This window comes from Medicago truncatula, chromosome 6 (assembly GCF_003473485.1).
Source record: "Medicago truncatula cultivar Jemalong A17 chromosome 6, MtrunA17r5.0-ANR, whole genome shotgun sequence".
Classification (NCBI taxonomy): domain Eukaryota; kingdom Viridiplantae; phylum Streptophyta; class Magnoliopsida; order Fabales; family Fabaceae; genus Medicago; species Medicago truncatula.
The window spans coordinates 21,221,703-21,237,563 of NC_053047.1; the positions used below are offsets into that span (position 1 = coordinate 21,221,703).

A 15,861-nucleotide genomic window follows, 5' to 3' on the forward strand; every position below is an offset into this window, starting at 1 on the left:
AGTTAACTACCGTTGGATTGATCCGGCGGCAGTTAACTACCGCTGTACACCAACACAGCTTAAAAAAAGACACTAATCTGGATTTCCATATCCACCACCATCCGGTAATAACAATTACTCTTATAATCCAACACCACCTTACGGCAGCGGCGGCGGTGACGATGACAATAATAACAACGGTGGTGGTGGTGTTTATGGTGCTCCACCACCGCCTGATCCTATTCTACCTTACTATCCTTATTACTAATCATTGTGGAGAAGAAATTGATAGGGATGATTGCCACTACTATTCTGTTATCTTTATATCTTGTTCTTGGTTTTGTATAATAACTATATGAGAATCTTCATGTAGTGAAACTGTTATTGAAAACAAGAATTAGTACTTGTTAATCAATTTTAATAGTAATTTATTCAATATTGTGTTGTGTTGATGTTTTCTTTGGACGTTGGAAAAGCAGAGGACGTGAAACAGAGCATGTGTTATCATAAAATTTTGATTATACTCCACGGTAGTTTTTTTTTTTTTGAGGGAATTATACTCCACAGTAGTTAACTACCGTTGAAGTTTTTTTTTAAGCTGTGTTGGTGTATAGCGGTAGTTAACTACCGCCGGATCAATCCAACGGTAGTTAACTACCGCCGGGGGTAAAAAAGTCATTTTCATGTGTCAATATTACGTTTTGAATGTCAGAAGAGCAATTCTTGTATGGAAATAGGTTAATGGGTCAAATGATTGGCCCAATGACTAATGGACATCCACTATAATATATTTATGAATATTGCTTTTTAGGCCCCCTCAATATCTCTTTAGGCCCCCTGAAAATACAAAAATAACCTTTATAATACACCCCGTAGTTACATACCGGTAGTGCATTTTAAATTTTCATATTTTAAACCTTCGGTATGTACATACCGGAGGCACATTTACAAATTTTCACGTTTTTCGCATTCGGCAGTTATGTTTTGGACGAACATTTTGCGATTTCTTAATTACACCTCCGGTATATATATACCGTACTCCACCCACGTTGTTATTTGTATAAAATGGTGCAGTTTTTTAACAGTTATTTTCTAAGCTTCAATATTGTTCTATACCTTGCGTTTTTTGGCCAATTTTTTTGTGTTTTCATCACAATTAATAGAACAAATAGCGTTAATCTTCACTCAATTGCAATCATTTAGAAGGTAAACCTTGCTTCTTCCTCTCTCGTATTGTTTCTGCATAATTTTTTTAGAGTTCTGTCATATTCAATTAAAAGTTTGATCCTTTTATTTCTGTAAATTTTATGCACCCTACCAAAAGTTTGTGAATTTTCCAACATAGCAGAGCATGTACATTTGAATAACATAATCACACTATAATGCTTTGAGTTAGTGGTATTCTCGTTTTTTTTAAACAAATACATGTCAGAAAGCAACATATATAGTTCTTGAAAAGAACAAAGACCTCCTTCGTATTGAATTATAATGTAGACAAAGACCACTAATTCATATTGATTTATGGTATTGAACTATTTTTCTATAACATTAGACATAAGTAACAGTATGAACAAGGTGGAGAAAAGTAACAGTCACATGAACAAGGTTGTTATATATATACTAACTTTTGGAACAAAGTTGTCTGGTGTTGTGTGGCGCGAGCTGTTTGGCTGCGGTTTTGAAGTCTGTAGTGGGGTGGGCTGACAATATTGGTGTTTTCTTTCTTTAGGTGTTTTGTTACTCACTTGCACCTGCTAGGTGTTTTTTCTTCTATTGCCAGTTTTGGCCTCTCTGTAATATTGGCCTTATGCACTTCTTGTGCAAGGCATTTAATCAAATATGTTGTTTCAAAAAAAAAAAACATAATAGGGATAAATGGATTAACTTGTCTTATTTACAATTAATCAAGTGGAAATAATTTTCCATAGAACTATCACTTGAACTAAAGTTGCTAGAATTTTGACCTTGAAATTGTCATGAACCATATTTTAAAAGGATAGCCTCATAGGATATTAAAATACTAAGAATATGTTTGGTTGAGCCGTTGGTTTCCACGTTTATAATTGTTGAGGTTAGAAACACCGAACTAAACACAAGCTAAATTAGTAAATCACATTATTATATGAAAGACTTTAATATTGTGTCTCAAATCAATCAGTCTAAATGTTTGAACTGTTGAAAGGGAATGTGCTGAAGCTATTATTTTCCAAGGCTTTAGATGAAACAATAAGGTAAGTATGAGTAATTTGGACCTCCACACTCTCCTGCACATGTGATTGGACTTTCAAAAAATTCTCTACTATGTACAATATCCATTTATTATATAATGCTTTTGTTTACTTTTTAATCATTTTATTGTTTTAATGCATTTGTTTACACCATATATAATGAGTTTTTTTAAATACAATTTATTATTTTAATGCATTGGTTTATACATTTGCTTGGTCTTTAAATGTATTTGTTTACACTATAATAATTTTTTTGTTTACCATTTTTTTCTTGTTATGTATAGATAGATATGGATGACCTTGTTGAGCCGGATCTAGAGGTCTATTTCATTGATGTTGCGGAATTTTTTGTTACGAAAGAGAAAAAGAAGTATGAAGATAGAGAGGAGATGATTAACTGGGCTCGTGGTCAAGCAATAGAGGCGGGATTTACGCTTATAATAGATAAATCCTATAGTGGTTCTGGACGTAGAAAACCGAAGCTTGTTTTAGCTTTTGAAAGAAGTGGCGAGTATAAAGGAACAAAGAAGTCTAAACGAGAAGGAACAGGTTCAAGGAAATGTGGGTGTCCCTTTAGGTTGCGCGGTTATTTTAGTGCAACAAAACTTTGGAGTCTAAATATTGTTTCAGGACTACATAATCATAAGATGGAGCCAAAGTTAGAAGGTCATATGTTGGCTGGTCGTTTAACTGCAAAAGAGTCAAAGATTGTTGGTGACATGACAAGAAATTTGATAAAACCGAAAAATATCCTGCTGGATTTGAAAGGTAGATGGAAAGACAATAGGACAGTTGCCAAACAAATTTACAATGCACGTCACAGATACAAACTGAGTATCAGAGGTTCGAGATAAGAGATGCAGGAGTTGTTCCAAAAATTTGAAGAAAACAACTATGTTTTCAATTACCGAACAGTTAGTGGGTCAAGAACTGTACAAGATCTATTTTTTGCACATCCTGAATCTGTGAAATTGTTTAACACATTTCCTACTGTATTGGTGATGGATTCGACTTATAAAACCAATCAATACAAAATGCCGTTGTTTGAGATTGTTGGTTTGACCTCAACTGAGATGACATATAATGTCGGGTTTGCTTTTTTAACTATGGAGAAAGAGGATAATTTCACTTGGGGTCTACAAGAGTCTGCTAATCTGTTGAAGTGTAAAAAACAAATGCCGAAGGTAATTGTTACTGACAGGGATACCGGGCTGATGAATGCTGTTGCCAACATTTTTCCAAAATCTACGGCTTTAGTGTGTGAATTCCATATTTTAAAGAATGTGAGAGCTAGATGCATTTTGGATTGCAAAGTCAAAGATTCCAAAGGGAAACATGTGAAGTCCTCGGATTTGGTTAACACCATCATGAATGCTTGGGAAGTTATAGTCAGTTCTCCATCTGAGGAGCTATATGCAGATGCAGTGCTACAATTCAGAAAGGTTTGTGAACAATTTCCAAAATTTCTGAAGTATGTTGAAAGTACAATATTGGAACCTTTGAAGAAAAAAATAGTTAAAGCGTGGACCAACCGTGTTATGCATTTTGGTTGCACAACAACTAACGGGGTTGAATCCGCTCATGGTACATTGAAAGGATATTTGGAGGATAGTAAGGGTGATTTGGCAAAAGGATGGAAAGCAATAAATGCCATGTTAACAGTACAGTTCACTGAAATACAAGCCACTTTTGGAAGAAATTCTACTGTTCTGGAACATAAATTTAAAGGCAATAAAATGTACAAGAGTTTGGAGTATAATGTTTCTAGAACTGCAATGAACTACATTTATAAACAAGCATCTCGGGTAAAAGATTGTGGTTCAGATAGTAAAAAGTGTGGTTGTGTGATACGATGGACGCATGCGTTACCTTGTACTTGTCTAATTTATAAGAAATTGAATTTAGGGAGTTGTATTCGACTTGATGAAATCAACATTCACTGGAAGAAGTTATGTTTTGAAGTTGATGATGATGTAGAAGAAAGTAATAGACATGTTTCTATTCAAAATGAGTTGAATGCAATTCAGGTATGTTATAAATTTATAAGAAATTGTTCATTTGAGTTTATGACATACATGTATTATTTTAAATTATTAAGTCTTAGTAATTATTTATTTTTGTGTGTTTGTAGGAAAGATTCAATAAAGCTGATTACAATATGAAGTTGATTATCAAGGAGCAAATGCGTGAAATGACATTCCCTCACACGACATCGTTGACTCCTCCAATTCAAAAGCTTAAGACAAAAGGTGCGCAAAAAGGTGCACAAAAGAGGAAGAGATCTACTTTGGATGATAGTTCTACTACTCGGGAACCATCCTTTTGGGAGCATGTTGACGCACAGTTTCCAGATAGCCAAGCTTCACAGACAAAACCATCATTGCAGAAAAAGAAAAGTGTGTGTGTAGTTAATCCCTCTTCAACCCCGACACCAACACAATATATTCCTTGTATTGATCAGATGCCTAATGTTATGAAACCTTATATTGAAAAGATTGTGAATGTGGATGGTGATGGTTATTGTGGTTATCGAGTTGTAGCTGAAAATCTTGGTCTTGGTTCTGACAGTTACGGGCTAGTTCCTCTTGCTCTCATTAAGGAATTAACAGGGAAGAAGAATGATTATTCGGGAATATTTGGTGGTGAAGATCGACTAAAATTTCTGATTGACTCACTGTACCCTCCAAAGGAAAAGACCTCAATTGCGCCGGAAGAAAAATGGTTGACGGTACCAGATATGGGACACGTCATTGCATCATTATATAATAAGGTTGTCGTTGTACTGAAATATGGAAATAACTTTTCTGAAACATGTTTTCCTCTCCGTGGTCGCCCTCCAACAAATCCATCCGCACGGATTATGTGTCTAGGATTGATTCCTAACCACTTTGTGCACGTGTTTTTGAGACCCGGATTGTAACACCCCGTTTTCCCAATATGAAAATTTCTTAAAACATTTATCAGAGTAAGCATCATAAACAACGGGATATCACATATAACATAATCCAAACAGTTAAATGATAATTTAACCAAATAACTTAAACATTTGCAGCGGAAATTATATCATAAATCCATAAAACGTTTTGGCACGCAGGCCTCATCAAAATATTTCAAATCGTAATCCATAATATTATAAAAATAACATAGCAGTCACGTAAGAGAATGAAGCATGCATAACATATAACCCCATCCCGTTACGTATCAGAGCGACCTAGACGACACAGTGAGGCAAGACCACTCACAACAACAAACTGCACACTAAGCACGATCACCTGCAAGTTACCCATACGAAGGGCAACATTTTCAAGCAGAAGGGGTGAGATTTCATAACAAAATAATGTTAATCAATGTAATTCGAATCATAAATTAACATTAACATCATAAACAATCTTAAACAACTTTGCATGTTTGATAAACAATTATCACGTATTCACATATTCAATCATCATCAACAACATAGCATCTTAGACACGACAATGCGACAATGCTCTTAGACTCCTTATATGCATGTGGTACCAATCGTCATCATAAGTATTAATATACTTTAAACGTGCGGAGGACAAAGCTCCTAATAAATCGTGCGGAGGACAAAGCTCCTAATAATCGTGGTGAGGACTAAGCTCAATGAATGCTAATGCATGGACTCTTATCAACAAATCACCGTAATCATCATATCAATATGCATCCAATAATTTGGAGCTAAACGTCATCTTATTCATCATATATAGACATTATGCACTTAGTTAAATAACAGCAGCAACATAGTCAAGTCACACAACAATAGGATGATATCATTATATCAATTACAATTCAATGGCATCATAATATTCAATTCATATCTTACATAATGCATAGTACATTAATCATGCTCAATTAATATTGACATATCTTAAACGGCTTTACAGATTGCGTTAAACATCGTCATTAGGTCTCATTACCAATTAGGGATTCACTCTTGATCAAAAAGTGCGACACAGATCGCACAAACACTCAAGACACTCCAATCTGGAAGTGCTCGTGAGGCGAGAGTTCCTACTCGCCATGGCGAGTACCAGTCAAATTCCAAACCAATGTTGTTCTAGGTTCAAACTTGTCCTACATTCATTCCTAATCATTACTAGGTATGTCCAGGCACACAATGGCACTCAAGGTCCAACTAAAAAGTCGAAATTGCAAAATCTTACATGCTCTCTGCCTTAGCTCGCTATGGTGAGTAAGGTTGCTCGCCGTGGCGAGCTGCATTGCACAACTCGTGAGGCGAGGGAAAAGGGTTCGCGAGGCGAGCGATGAATGTTCATCACTCGCGAGGCGAAACTCATAGCTCGCCGTGGCGAGCGATGAATTTCGCTACGGCCAGACCTGCTATTTCCACAAAAATTCGACGATTCTCATGGTTCTAAGCCTAATACTGATTCCAAAGTTCGTCCTAAACATTATCTAAGGTCTAGGAACACTTTCTACACCAATTTAATCAATTCCTACCGTTTGATCATCAATTCTAGGGATTTGACCTAGTTTTCGTTTTCTCCAATTCAATCCTAATTCTTGCTAACTAATCATCAGAATTATCATCAATTACCATTACTGAGTTATTAGTCTCACCCTTACCTGGTTATGAAGAAATCGCAGCTCTCTCTTTGATCTTCTCCCTTCTAAGCTTTTCTCCCTTTTTCAAAAAGTTTTCACGTACAATAGTTTTTCTAACAATTAGGTCTTCCCTATTTATATCTCTTCCTAATTACTTATCTTATCTCACTTTCTCCCCCAAAACTATCTAAGATATCAAAACAGCCATCAACTAAATATTTTTCATATTTCTATTTTCTTATCAAATCTTATTTTATTTAACAATAAAATAAGTCTCATAATCTTATCAAAACACATCAAATATCCAAATCAACTTAAATCATCAAAACATACCAAAATCATGCATATATTATATAAATATAATATAATCGCCTAAACTCAATTAATTAAACAATTAAACGAAAGTGGACGTTACACGGATGCCCAATACCTCCAACAACACCGCAGTGGAAAAAGTACAAAAAGCCAGAGTCTCAAGCTTGGGAGGATCACTTTGTTGCGAGGCAGTGTTTGTTTAATGAATTAATGGATATTGAAAAAGGCGACCAACCACCCAAATAAACAAATAAAAATGATCCAATTTTGTGTGATGATGACGAGGAAGATGTGCTCAAGACTACTTGACTTTTATTGTATTACATTGATTATTTGTTTGAATTTTGGTTATTTGAATTAATGGTTTGTACTCTTGATGCACAAGCCTATTTGACTTTTATTGTATTACTTTGATTATTTGTTTGGATTTTGGTTATTTGTTTTAATAGTTTGTACTCTTGATGCTCAAGACTGTCTAATTTTTATTGTATTACTTTGATTATTTGTTTGGATTTTGGTTATTTGTTTTAGCAGTTTGTACTCTTGATGATGCTCAAGACTATATGAGCAATAATTCTGAACTTGATCAAACCAGACAGGTAGAGTATATGCTATAGGAACTTGGGAAACAAATGTTCGATTTATAGGAAATAGTTTGAATTTGCACGAGCTGGGATGTAATGTACTGTTGTGATTAGAGAATGCACGTTATTAGACAATTCTGAATTTATCAGACCAGACAAATAGAATATATGCACTGCTTTATATAATTTCCAAATGAAAAAGAACATGTGAATTTGTTATCTTAACTAAACTACTGTCAGTGGTGCCAATTCTTTACATTCTTCAAACTCATTTGATATTTGCACGTATGTATCAATTTAGTAGCTTGGGAAAGCTGTAAAATTGTTAAACCATTTGATGTTAGTCTTAGTGGAAATTGAAATTTTAATCTCTCTCTGAGTTGAGATGCCTATAGCTGAAATTTCAATTTCTCTTGGTAGTGAATCATGAATTCACGATTGTTACTAGATCTTATATGATGATCAGGATTGAAAATTAGATAAAGAAGTGCATGACAAATCAATGCATGTGTACTCTGAACCAAATAATAACCATTTAATTCCCAACTACATAGGTTCATAAATTGATTCAATTACCAAGTAGGTTCATAACAAAGTACAATGCCCGACAACATAGGTTCATATCCAAAGTCTAAATTTCTAAAACTAAAAACAAAATACAGACATCACTAGGTGCCTTGTTAACTATATTGCCTGACATTTCTCCGCTTACGCCTCAACGACTGGTACTGAGTGGCAGGCGTGGAATGAGCTATAATCTGCTCCATAGCAATGTATAAAGGAGTACCTGCAAGCTTCGAATTCTGTTCAATGGAAGCAATTGCCAGATCTTTGATTCTGCACATGGCAGTCAATGGATCAACACCATGTTCCTCATGTAATAGAACCTCAATATTAGCAGGCCTCGGCGGATTATTAGGAACATCAGGTATCAATTTAGGGTGAGAGACCTTCTAGAACCACACCATGATCATTGATTAACCGTAGTCAGGTCGTCAAAGTATTTCAAATAGACAACACAACAGCTATTGCCGGCCTTATCACTGAACAATGTGCAACCAACTAGATAGAGCAGGAAAGCTCTGATGCACCGAGTCCGGTACCATTCCATTGAATCTTCCTCCTCAGGCTGATTCGCATACGATTTCGCTTCGGTCAGATAGCTCGTGTAAATACTCAGAAGCGTATCATAAGTGATATGTGCCGATCTCAAACGTTTGGTCTGCGCGGCACTTTCCTCAAATTCCAATCCTAAGTAGTTAACCAAATACTGTGTCCCTTGATGAATAGACAAGCTCTCATGAAACAACAGATTACCTCCAACAGGTATATGCAGCAAGCACGAAACGTCATCCAAGGTGATTGTCATTTCACCTACAGGAAGATGAAAACTACTTGTCTCTGAGTGCCACCTCTCTGAGAAAGCAATCAAGAGACCGTGGTCCACTTGACCATAATTTGTCTCCAAGAGCAGGTAAAGACCAGATGCCCTTATGACATTCCAGAACCACCCCATAGCAGCAACATCTGGAGGTAATGCTGATTTCAAGTCTATTATTCGCTTGGCATTGTTAAGCACCCGAGGTGTGTTTTCACGACCCTGAGAAAAAAAAAAACCAAATATAAATTGTTAAAACTATTACTCCCTCCGTTCCTTTTTAATTGTCACGTTTGCATAATTTTTTTGTTTCTAATTAACTGTCACTTTCAAAGTTCAATACAACATTAAATGTTGTTTTGCCTTTATTACCCTTAATTATTTATTGTAGAGAGAGAAGTAAATGAAATGAGATATTAAATGATGAAGGTTATTATAAGAAAAAGATGAATTGTTGCATCAAAAGTAGTAAAAAGTATTTGTTGTTTTGGTTTGTGTAAAAAACTCAAAAGTGACAATTAAAAAGGAACGAAGGAAGTATCAAATATGAACAAATTATGGCATATTTAATTTAGTAATATATTCTGCTTCATTATCAAGTATGAACAAATTAATGTTCTTTCAAGTTTTAATATTTAATTTAGTAATCTATTCAAAAATATAGAAATAGAGCTCCCTTTCCTGTTCATATACTTTCTCTTCTTTAATGTTTCCCAAAACTTTCTCTAAGTAATTATCTAATTGTCACTATGTTTTGTTCATTGTTTGTGCATTTTCTCCATCCATTTCTGTTCTGCATAACTAGTCTAGCATGATGGTGAGCCAAAATATTCACAAATTTTCTTAAAATAGCAATATTATTATATATAAAGCTTTTGCTAGTGAGTTCAATTGGTTACATCTAACAAGCCCAACTGCCAAAACCCCGCCGTTTACCTCGTTAGACACTCCCGCGGACACCACCTCCACTCATAAAACAAATATGGTGGAGTTTTAAATCTACTAAGCAACCACCTCCACGACAAAACCTTAACCTCCTCCACTAACTCATCCCAAATGTGCACCTATTCAAATATGGTCCCCTTATTCCAACTGCTACACTAGACTGACATAATTGGCTAACATAAACAAGACCCTGGTCCTTAAAAGCAGTGCATGCATCTGGTTTGGTCCCAAAAAAAATTTATTCTAATTTAAGTGTGGAATAATTCTTAACTGGATAACCGTTTGTTCCTTTATATCTCCTCATTCAAGCAATCCTTTGTCTGTCTGAATAAAGGACCCTAACACTGCGTTCTAAGCGTCACCTCCATATACTTTACCCACCAACGATTGGTAATACCTTATATCATATTTTTTTCAAAAAAAAATAAGAGCGGTTTATTTAAATAATAAACTTTTATCTTGTAAATATAGTTCATATAGTAATTGTATTTTTAGTTCTAGCTCCTATGTATTGACAAAATTCACTAAACTTATGGGAAAAATTCTACTACTAAACTAGCACATTCGAAAGCGAATAAAATAAATAAAAGAAATTCTTACCCCTCCATTCCAAATCTTTGCTGCAATATGTTGGCCAAAACTCGGCAACAAAGACGTGTTCGAAGGTCCTCCATCGTATCCCTCCTGAACAACTCCCACGGAAGGAGGTTGTGAACCAGAGGCTGACTGTGATGATGGCATCTCGATATCAATCTGAGACTGGGAACTAGAGCCATCTGGTTCCTCTCTCTGATCACGCCCACGACCACGTCTCCTTGGCGGAGCGTTTAGAACTCGCTCTTTGCGAACAGGAGCATGCAATGCCTCCTTACCACATCGTGTCCTACCAACATCTTCATTATCCATATCTACAACAACAATTTTTTTTTTTTTTAATCCTTCAAGCATTTTGTACTTAAATATGGTTCCAAAGTTCAATGCATTAACTTTCACAATGTTCTTAACATGTAAGTGTACCTTTTGTCTAATGTTATAGAAAAATAGTTCAATTCCAAAATCCAATATGAATAAGAGTCTTTGTCATATTAGAGAAAACCACTCTTAATTGGTGAATGTTACAAGCTATCAGCAATGTAATTTTAAGCAACACACCACTCTTAAAATCAAAGACTAAGATAATTGTGTTCTCTTAAGCAAATTGAATATCTGGATCATACAACACACTGATCAACTACCACCAAAGAATCCCTCATATAACCAAAAACTCATTCACTTGTTAGAAACCCAATTCCAAACAAAAACTAAACAATTACTTAATCTATACCCACCATTTTATTTTATTTTAGTTATGCAGCTGTCTAGTTCAGATTTTTTTTTCAAAGCAGGCCTAAGTATAATCCAAAATTCAAACCACATCATATCTCTAAACCAATTTACATATCTTAACCAGATTCACATTAAACTAGCTTTCACATGTCCAAAAAAATAAAAAAAAATTATATGAAGGACAATGTGCAATCACAAAAGGGATAGACAAATGTATCAAACAAACATAAATAGGACTTTATATCTTAATATAAAGCAGTCCACACCTCAAAACTATTCACACCACAATGCAAGATACCACAAATTTAATTCCAGTAATGGTTCCTACCTCTACAATTTCATGTATAAAAATTAGTCAAATAGATCCTAAACATAACTAAAATATTTATGTACAGTTGACTTCTAATACTCATATATCATTGACACCAAAAGAGAATGCTTTTATTTTCCTTAACCAATAAAGAAAACAAATATCCCATCATCCATTCAAATAACCAATAATCCAAGATTGCAATTCATTAAACTATATATTAGCAACCTATATATCCACACCATGAGAGAATTAAAGAGACTATATGACACCAAACTATTCAATTGCTGCAGATTCACGCTTAACATCTTCAAGAAGTCATATATACAAGTACATTTAGATCATCAATTTAATAACAGAAAAATGTCAAGACAAAGAAAATAACAATGAATCAAATCATTCACAGACATCAATCAAAGCATGCGTCATAAAAACACGTCCCACCCCAAAAATATTAGTCCGAGGATTATTGCTCTGATACCATAATGTAACGCCCCGGATTTTGGTCCAAGACATTACGCCTAAATCATTTTCCTTTTCTGAAAAATACTACTATTTATTTATAAAAATACATATATAAAATATCGGGATGTTACAAGAAGCTTATAAACATGAGCTCAAAAGACTAGTTGAAAAGTTAGTGTGGTGTTCATGATAATAGAACATGGTTAGCAGAATAGACTTAAAGAACCTAATAAACATGAGCTGAACTATGGTTCCATTCCGACAAAAGAAAATCTCTCATTAGATAAAGACAAGTAAAAGTGTATACAAACATATGGTTTTGCAAAGAAATGAAATGAAAAGTGAAAATATTGCAAATAAATGAAAACGAGCATATGGTTATGATACATGAGCACATACAATTATTTTCAGCATTACATTAGCATCTCTATCATTATTTCCAAATCCTCGTACTCATAAAAAAAACATCAAAACCAAAGTAATTTAAAAAAAACAAGAACAAGAAAACAAAAACATCAATGATGAACGTTGTAGCTTCAAGTGTTAGTAATTTCGTTCATTAATGGTATCACATGAGCAAAAAGCCAAATGAAATACCTATTAACAATGCTAATCTAATCAATAGGAACCAACGAGGTCAGAAACAACGATTCTACTGTCCAAGACAATGAGAACTTATCTTATGCCCTATTTAGATTGACTTATTTGAACTCCTCTTCTAACTTAAGCATTTGACCTTATAGCAGATACGAAAATAATTTGACTTTATTTTATAATTTGTTATGGAAGTATCTTACAATAAGTGCTTATATATGATAAGTGTTTATGTTATAATTAAAAAATATTTTTTTCATCCAATCAGGGCCTTAGTTTGTTTTTAACATAAAAACTTTATTGAGAAGCCAACCCACAAAGAAGGTGGGAAAGGCTAATAGAACAAAGTGGCCAAATAGGCTTACAACACCAGCAAAGACCAATAGCGCCTAACTCCTAAAATGCACCAAAGTAAAAATAACACGCCCACAACACAGAACAGAAAAACTAAAACACAGCAGCAGCAGCATCACCCATCAAAAAACGCCCTCAAAAGATGGATAAACAGAAACAGAAGTGCAGAAACGCGCCCAAAACCCAGCAAACCGCAGTGTCTTATCTACACAAGCAATCGTGAGGGTTCCAACACTACTCGTAAAATAAACACAGCGATGTATACAATCTATTCATACTCCAATGCCACGAGACCACCTTGATTTGTTCCACCATTTCATCCACCTCCCCAATGACATTGTTAAAGATTCAATCGTTTCGTGTCCGAATGCATATAATGAGAGATATATCTTTGAATGCCTTGTATACTAGAACAATTCTCAATCCCCAATTCTAAAACCCTAAAACAATCAATTAGAGGAGTTCCAAACTCTTTGAAACCCTGAAACAATTCCCAATTCCCAATTCTGAAACCCTAAAACAACCAATTGGAGAAGGAAGGAAAAATTGGAGAATACATTGGCTTACCTTACCTTATTTGATAAAAAGAAGCGAGAGGAAGAGTGAGCTGGTGGAGGAAGTGATTCCAACAAGCTGGTGCGTGGTGGAGGAAGTGAGCGTGAGTGAACCACTGGTCTGGGTATCCAGCGATTCTCGGCCTGGAGGAAATAAGAGAAAGAAGAACGTGAGTGAGTTTGTTGTGAGAAGCGTGAGTGATGCTTAACTTACCTTCAAATGTCGAAGAAGCGTCATTGATGCTTACTTATCTTTGAGATTGACACTGCAACACATGAAGAAAAAATGTCAAAGAACGACCGTAAGAGAAAGAGACGGCAAGATGCTCACTTACCTTAAAATAAAAGAAGTGTTTGGTTTGTAAATGGGAAATATGTTCCTCCGGTATGTACCTATCGGACTGTTCGGTATTTATATACCGCATCCTTAAAAAAGGTTAATATCGTAATTTTGGGGGGCCTGTAGAGATATAGGGGGGGGCCTAAAAAGTAACCACCTATATTTATAACACTACCCTTTGGATGTCCACTGAGGATATGCCTTATTAAAACCTTACTAAAAAAAAAGCCAGTGAAAAAAAATTCTAGTTAAGGAAAAAGAGTACAATATCCTTGTGAGTGTGAACTGCCTCGTTAAAAACCTTAGAAAATCCAATGGGATAAAACCATGGTGAGGGGAAAAAGAGTGCAGAAGACATTTATTTCTCCCCCTCATGAAGACAATTATCTCTAAGACGATGAAGATCAATCCTTAATACAAGTTTCTCAAAAACTTTACGATGAATTTGCCGAAAAATGTGGTTATCTTGATATCTTTATCCAAATTGACCGTGCTTGAGATGTTATCTTCATATTAAATTGTTGAAAGAGCCTCCTTATGAGAAAAACACAAGTTTCTTGCATGTGTAAAATCATAATCCCTTGCCACTTTTTTGATGTAACTAACATTTCCAAGTGCTTGAGCAAATTGCATGCTTGAATTTGTTCCAATAACTATTATCGGCAAAAATAAAATTTCACAATATATATAATTTGTTAGTTTCCTTGTTTGAATTAAGATATGGTATTTCAGGACCAATTCGAGTTCATCATTTTCTTGAGGCATGACATGATTTTTTTTTCTTCATGTCAAATGACATTGCAATCATTCTAGTACATAATCACCTAGATTTGTCCATATAATATTATTTTAATAAATTTGTTGATGCACAACATCTCAGTCAAATAGTAAATTTGTAAATCCAAACAAACTTTCTGCATGCAACATATTCATTTCAAACCTTTCTATAATAAAATTTTTTTAGGATCTCTTCAGAAGTTCTGATAAATATTTATACCATCATCATAGAATCGAATATAACGAATACAATTTCTAATCTTTAAGATGGACAAATGATGTCATCTCTCTAATAATTTTAATAGTATGTCTCACGAAACTTAAATCCTTCAAGGAATTTTATATAAGCATCACTATCAAGTGAGTCATACATTGTAACACATATTTCATATAAATTAAGCCTCTTATGCGCTACTAAGCATAATCAAGATAAAGTTCTTCAACCCACTTCAGGTGAATTATTCTCTTAAACATAAATGATAAACATTTATTAATTCATTTCTGGTGAACATATCAAACTCATTCTAATTCTATTTTCGCACGAAAATCATATATATATATATATAATTAACTTCACACCTTCAAGTGTGCATATTACGAGTCTAAAAAGTTTTACTTTACATAATGAATATGATTTCACTAAAATTTTCTCTTTCCAATTGCAGATTTTTTTTTATCTACCATTTTTAATCCATTATCACTTATCAGATATAGCGCTATATTATATGCAAAAACATTATCAACGTTGAATTTTATTTCTGGTTCCATCTCATTCCATTCAAGACATAATTTATCGAGATCTCTTTATTTTCATAAGTTTCAGGTATCTGATTAGTTCTTCTGGAACATCAAAATCAATTATGTCAAATACTCTTATGGAATTTCCATATCCTCATGTGATGCCATCTTTCTTTTTAGCTCATTTTCTTTCTTGAGGATTTTTGTCATTGGAACTGAAACACCCCGTTACCCAAAAACAATTAAATAATAATTAAATATTCATCAGAGTAAATCCCAAACGGGCATGTCACACTTCTAATTCAAATTCTCTTAAATAGCATATAAAACTATTTAAATAAACATCTTTCATAAAACAACAACAATTTTGCAGCGGAAATATTTTCT

At 34.4% G+C, this 15,861-nt stretch overlaps 1 protein-coding gene across 2 annotated transcripts; it reads right to left on the reverse strand.

Annotated features, from left to right (window-relative positions):
- Positions 1–1,158: 1,158 nt before the first annotated feature.
- Positions 1,159–14,103, reverse strand: LOC25496549 (protein MAIN-LIKE 1). Of its 2 annotated transcripts, XM_039826691.1 has the most exons (4): positions 13,638–14,103; positions 10,617–10,924; positions 8,788–9,293; positions 1,159–1,461 (listed from the first exon to the last, which is right to left on the reverse strand). In XM_039826691.1, the coding sequence occupies exons 2-4, from the start codon at positions 10,920–10,922 to the stop codon at positions 1,179–1,181; spliced, it is 1,095 nt and encodes a 364-aa protein (XP_039682625.1). In that variant the 5' UTR covers positions 10,923–10,924; positions 13,638–14,103; the 3' UTR covers positions 1,159–1,178. The 2 variants fall into 2 exon arrangements, with proteins under 2 accessions (XP_039682625.1, XP_024642089.1); XM_024786321.2 differs by lacking the exon at positions 1,159–1,461 and having other exon boundaries at positions 8,205–9,293; positions 13,633–14,096.
- Between the last annotated feature and the right edge of the window lie 1,758 nt (positions 14,104–15,861).

What these genes read in the sequence shown, in the direction of transcription:
- LOC25496549 (XM_039826691.1), bottom strand. Translation starts at nt 10,922, where the DNA reads ATGGATAATGAAGATGTTGGTAGGACACGATGTGGTAAGGAGGCATTG. An exon ending in CAAAGATTTGGAATGGAGGG is followed by an intron (nt 9,294 to 10,616) that starts GTAAGAATTTCT and finishes TTTTTTTCTCAG; the next exon opens with GGTCGTGAAAACACACCTCG. An exon ending in TCAATGGAATGGTACCGGAC is followed by an intron (nt 1,462 to 8,787) that starts TCGGTGCATCAG and finishes CTACATTATAAT; the next exon opens with TCAATACGAAGGAGGTCTTT.